The sequence below is a fragment of the Strix uralensis genome, chromosome 13 (genome assembly GCF_047716275.1).
Source record: "Strix uralensis isolate ZFMK-TIS-50842 chromosome 13, bStrUra1, whole genome shotgun sequence".
Classification (NCBI taxonomy): domain Eukaryota; kingdom Metazoa; phylum Chordata; class Aves; order Strigiformes; family Strigidae; genus Strix; species Strix uralensis.
Window position 1 is genome coordinate 22,317,472 of NC_133984.1, and position 4,956 is coordinate 22,322,427.

At 51.9% G+C, this 4,956-nt stretch overlaps 1 protein-coding gene across 2 annotated transcripts; it reads right to left on the minus strand.

Moving 5' to 3' along the window:
* Positions 1–360: 360 nt before the first annotated feature.
* Positions 361–4,956, minus strand: SLITRK2 (SLIT and NTRK like family member 2). Of its 2 annotated transcripts, none has more exons than XM_074882833.1 (2): positions 4,748–4,956; positions 361–3,815 (listed from the first exon to the last, which is right to left on the minus strand). In XM_074882833.1, the coding sequence occupies exon 2, from the start codon at positions 3,770–3,772 to the stop codon at positions 1,199–1,201; it is 2,574 nt and encodes an 857-aa protein (XP_074738934.1). In that variant the 5' UTR covers positions 3,773–3,815; positions 4,748–4,956; the 3' UTR covers positions 361–1,198. The 2 variants fall into 2 exon arrangements, with proteins under 2 accessions (XP_074738934.1, XP_074738933.1); XM_074882832.1 differs by lacking the exon at positions 4,748–4,956 and adding an exon at positions 4,256–4,468.

The window sequence follows — 4,956 nt, forward strand, 5'->3', positions numbered from 1 at the left end:
ATACCGATTTCTGCTACCTTGATTCGGAGGACTCCAGAGACCCAGGTTCAAATTTTACCTTTGGCACTGGTTCATTTGCCTGTATGTTAATAAATTTAATGAGGTGTGGGATGACCCCTGCTGGTGTCCCTGCTTATAAGAAAAATATGTATCTGGCAGGAAAAGGACATGTTAATTTCAGTCCAAAAAAGTTACAAATATAAACTCTGTCATAAAATGTATAAAAATACCTAATTTAATGCATAAAATGAGTAATGTTCTCTTAAGTATGAAAATAATCTTAAACCACTGAACATTACTGTGTTAGAGCTGCAATGCAATGCATTAAGAAGGACATTAATTGTTCAGTTCACTATGACATTGTGTTAAACGTCTTTTATTAATGAGCTGTTACTCCCAGCTGAGGCATTTGATAACCTCTAGTATGATGCTAAATCCTCTCAGTGAATCACTCTAAACAAACCTAGAGGGAAAAAATACCCCAATAATTTACATTTGAGTCTGTACGGTCCTACAACTAGAGTCATTTAAAGAAGGGCATCTTTCCTATAAATCAAACTTTCTGATTTAATGCAGCTGACATAGATCTATTTTACAATTTTTTTTTAATTTCAAAAATACAACACATTAAAATAGGTTCAATTTATCAAAGCTAAGAGCAACAATTAAGTAATAATGTACTTAAAGTGCAAAGGCACTTTAACACAAAAAAGTGACGCCCAGTGGCTATACTTGGTAATTGAAACAGCAGTACTGTATATTATTATTTACAAAAGAAAGTCATAGTCCAGGAAAAAAGATCTTTGGAGATCTTCTACATAATACATTAAGTTTCCACTTCGAAATGAAAAGGGAAAAAAACCCCAAAACAACAGAAAACCCAAAGACCCCCTTCCTCATTTCCTTCCAAATCAAAAAGAATTATGCAAGATCCATTACAGAAACATACATTTGCAGTGACAGTTCCTACAGAAGGGTCAAAAGGAGAGAGAGATAGAAATAACTTAAAGGGAACGTTGCAAAAGCAACACCATATCCCGGCTATGCTGAAAGGGTTCCATTTCTCTCTCACTCCCTCTCTAATTTAAAAAGTGGAAATGTTGGGAATGCGACAGGTGTCATCAGCATTGAGTTCAGACTCAATCAAATCTGATGCTGAGCTCATTTAAAAATTTTCCTTTATCTCCCACCTCCCCCCTCACAGCTGACTGATTGCAGTTTGTTTTTCCAGAACTTCGAGGTAGTCTGGTTCTGTTTGTAGCTTTCCTTGGAGTAAAGGATGCTCGGGTTTAGACTGTTCTGCAAAATATTTCCTGGGAGTTCCATACAAAACAGTTTTATTTATCCTGTCCTGGTTTTGGCGTCTTGATTCATATGAAGGGGCAAACTGCCTTTTGGGTAAGGTGCAAAAGTTATAATGAACTAATCCTCCGGTGGGGAGTTCCTTGACCCTTTCTGCAATATTTTGATACAGAAGCTCTGGTTCCCTCGGCGAGGATTGCTTCTCCAGTAATTCAGCTGCACTGATTGTAAATGCGAGACTGGCGGGGTCTTCCTTTTTGTGGTCAAGATTGCTATAGCTAAACTCATGGAGATTCCTGTAATAGGCAACTGGATCCCCCTCCTTTTGCATGTAGATTGGGTTTTGGCACATCTGTCCAACAGGAGGGGGAATGTAGTTATAAACATGTCCTTCAGTTTTATCGTGGGTCTCAGTGTTGTAAGACCCGTACTGGAGCTGAAATGAACTTATATCTAAATTGTTTGCGCTGCTGGGCATGCTTTGCACCCCCTTCCGGCGCTTAAGGACAAAGACAAACAGGCCTGCCCCAAAACAGACTGACAAAATAAACACAACCAGCAAGCCTAAAATTAAGACAGACAGCGGAACTTCGGTGTGTATTTCTGGGTAGGAGCTGGGCGAGACACCAAGGAGATGGGGTGTATCCGTGTTCTGGTTCATGGAGAGGAGAGAAGAATCTGACAAATTGGGGTTATCTGGGCAGATGGCTTCTTTGCTCAGGAATTTCAGATGCTCTCCAGAGTGCTTGGTGGGAGACTCACATATGACTTCATTGATAACTACGGGGGGATTTGACTGCTGGTTGTTCTGGTCAGTGACTTGCTCTATCCAGTTCCTCAGCCCCAGGATGTCACATGTGCAGTCCCAAGGGTTCTCCTGGAGGTCTATCTGAATTAGAGCTGAGAGCTGGTCCAAGACTCCTCTCACAGGCAGATGTGAGAAGTGGTTGTTTCTGAGGTTGAGTCTGGTGAGGGAAGTGCCACCAAAGACGTTGTCAGGCAAGGATCTGAGCAGGTTGTTATTGAGAAATAACAGATGAAGATTACTCAGAGCATCAAAGGTGCGTGGCAGGATCTCCTTAATGACATTGTACTCTAGGTAGAGATATTGCAGGCTGTGCAGCCCGTCGAACATGGATGGGTATAGAATCTCAAGGTAGTTGCCATTAAGATAAAGTCTACGTAAACTTGTGAGGTTTGTAAAGGCACCTTCTTGTATCACTGCAATTCTGTTATTTCCTAGATGTAACAAATCCAGAGAGCTGTACTCTGCGAGATCGGTTCTATAAATGACTTGCAGATAGTTACTGGTAAGGTAAAGTTTCTTTGGACTGGTCGGCCTAGGGTGGAGATCGGAGATGTTACTTATCTTTTTCTCTTGGCAGTTCACATTTAAGCCGTTGTCTGAGCTCTGCGAAGTACAGATGCAGCCAGATGGGCAGGTGATGGGCACAGGAGACTTTGTCTGGTAAACCATGATAGGTCCGAATATTTGCCTGTCTTTCGACACAGTCACACGGGGTGTGGGGCGGTTCCTAGTTTTGGGTGGCCGGCTGGCTTTTGGGGCTCTGGTGGGACTGATGGCAGCGTTGGCTGTGGGTGATAGCCTCGAGGTGTGCGGGTCTGAGAGGACAGGGTGCTTCTCCCTCTGGTTTGAATCACTGGAGCTTTTCCTAGGGCAGAGGTCCTGCCTGGTGAGCTGGGTCACATCTTTCCCATGAAGCCTGAAGGGGGTTTCGCAGACTATCTCGCCGACGAACACGGTGATGGTGTCTAGCCAGGCCTTGAGCGGCAGCAAGTCGCAGGTGCAGTTCCAAGGGTTTTCCTCCAGCTGGATTTCCATGATGCCTCCAATGTGCTCCAGCACCCCAGCAAAAGGCATCATCTTCAGCCGGTTCCCCCGCAGGTCCAGGTGAGTGAGGAGCACGAAGCGGAAGACATTGCTGGGCAGGGACAGCAGGAGGTTGTCGTTGAGAATCAGCACCTTGAGCTTGTTTAGCTTGCTGAAGGCCCCCGCCTCGATGGCACTGATGTAATTATAATCAGCCTGCAGGTACTCCAGACTCTCCAAGCCCAGGAACGTGTCCTCCTTCAGCACTTCCAGCTTGTTGTTATTGAGGTGCAGCCTCTTGAGGGTGCGGAGGCCGCTGAAGGCCCCTGTGCGGATCTCCTGCATGTCGTTGTTGCCCAAGTGGAGGGTCACGGCGTTGGAGTAGTTGACGAACTCATTGGGGAACAGGCGGGTCAGCGCGTTCCCGTTGAGAAACAGCTGGTAGATCTTGGATGGTGGCGGCAGGAGGAGGCTGACGGTTGTAAATCCTTTGTTTTCACAATTAATGTTCAGCACGTTCTCCTTCTCCTCACAAGGGCAGCGGCTCTTGCTGCAAATGTCTTTGGCAGGTTTGCGACTCTCTGTCCGCGAGATCCCAGCCACTGTTAACAAACTGAGCAACCAAACACCCTTCAGCATCTTTATGCGCCGTCGATCCCCGCTTCGGTACCTACAGTCAAACCTTTTGAGACAGGTAAGGAGAGAAAGAAGAAATCCCCAGTGAAAACGGCCGGGAGCAGAGGCTGCCAGGGGAGGGGAAAGCAGGTTGCAAGGCTGCGGGGGGAGGGGGGCGGCAAGACAGCGACTTGCAAAACTCCTCCGAAATCCCCCCGGCTCCTCCACCCCTCCTTTTCCTCTCGGAAGGCGCCTGCGGAGCTGCCGTGGGGGAAGCCCCGTCGGGGAGCTCCCCGAGAACCGCGCTGCCCCCGGCGCTGCCCGCCGCCTCCGCCCGCCGCAGCAGCCGCCCCCGGCCCGGGGCAGCCCCCGCTGCCGGCTCCCCGTCACCGCCAGCGATTCGAAACCGGGCAGGGAGAATCAACGCTGGCAAAGCCACCCCGCCCGCCCGCCGGCTCCTCGGGGCTCCCCGTGCCTCCCCCCCCCACCGCGCCCCTCGGCTCGTACCTGCTCTCGGGGCGCCCGAGGGGGCAGCGGGGGCAGGGGCAGGGGCCGCCGCCGAGTGCCGCCGCGCCCCGGGAACCAGGCGCCCGGCGGCGAGAGGCATCGCCCGCCCCACACCTCAGGAGGAGCCCGGCCCGTCGCGTCCCGTCCCGTCCCGTCCCGGCGGGAAGTTGGGCCGGGCGGGGGGCGAGGAGCGGCGGCGGCGCCGCTGCGGGAGCGCGGGCGGCTCTGCGCGGGGCGCGGCGCGGTGCCGCGCTTTTGCCGGCTGCCCCGCACGGAGCCGCGCTGACGTCACGACGGGGGCGGGGGGGACACGCTTTTCCCAGCCCCCCCCCACCCCCCCCGTCCCCCCACCCCCCGGTTCTCCCCTCCCGGTGGCTCCGCTGCCGGCTCGGCCGCTCGTCGCGGGAGCGCCCTGACAGCACCTGCAGCCGCGCCCGGCGCAGCGCGGGCACTCGGACCCGCGCAGGGGGAGAAGGTAACAGGCGGATTTACCTGGCTCCGGAGAATTTTTGGCCCCCCCAGTCCCTAAATCCGTGGTCTCAAAATCGAGCAGCTTTTTCGGCACAAGCCAGGCGGCCAGCGCGCACACACACACCGCACACACACGCGCACACACCGCGCACACACCGCACGCACTACACACACCGCACACCGCGCACACACTACACACACCGCGCACACACTGCACGCATCGCGCACAC

Excerpts from the sequence above, each read along its gene's own strand:
- SLITRK2 (XM_074882833.1), bottom strand. The coding sequence starts at position 3,772 with ATGCTGAAGGGTGTTTGGTTGCTCAGTTTGTTAACAGTGGCTGGGATC.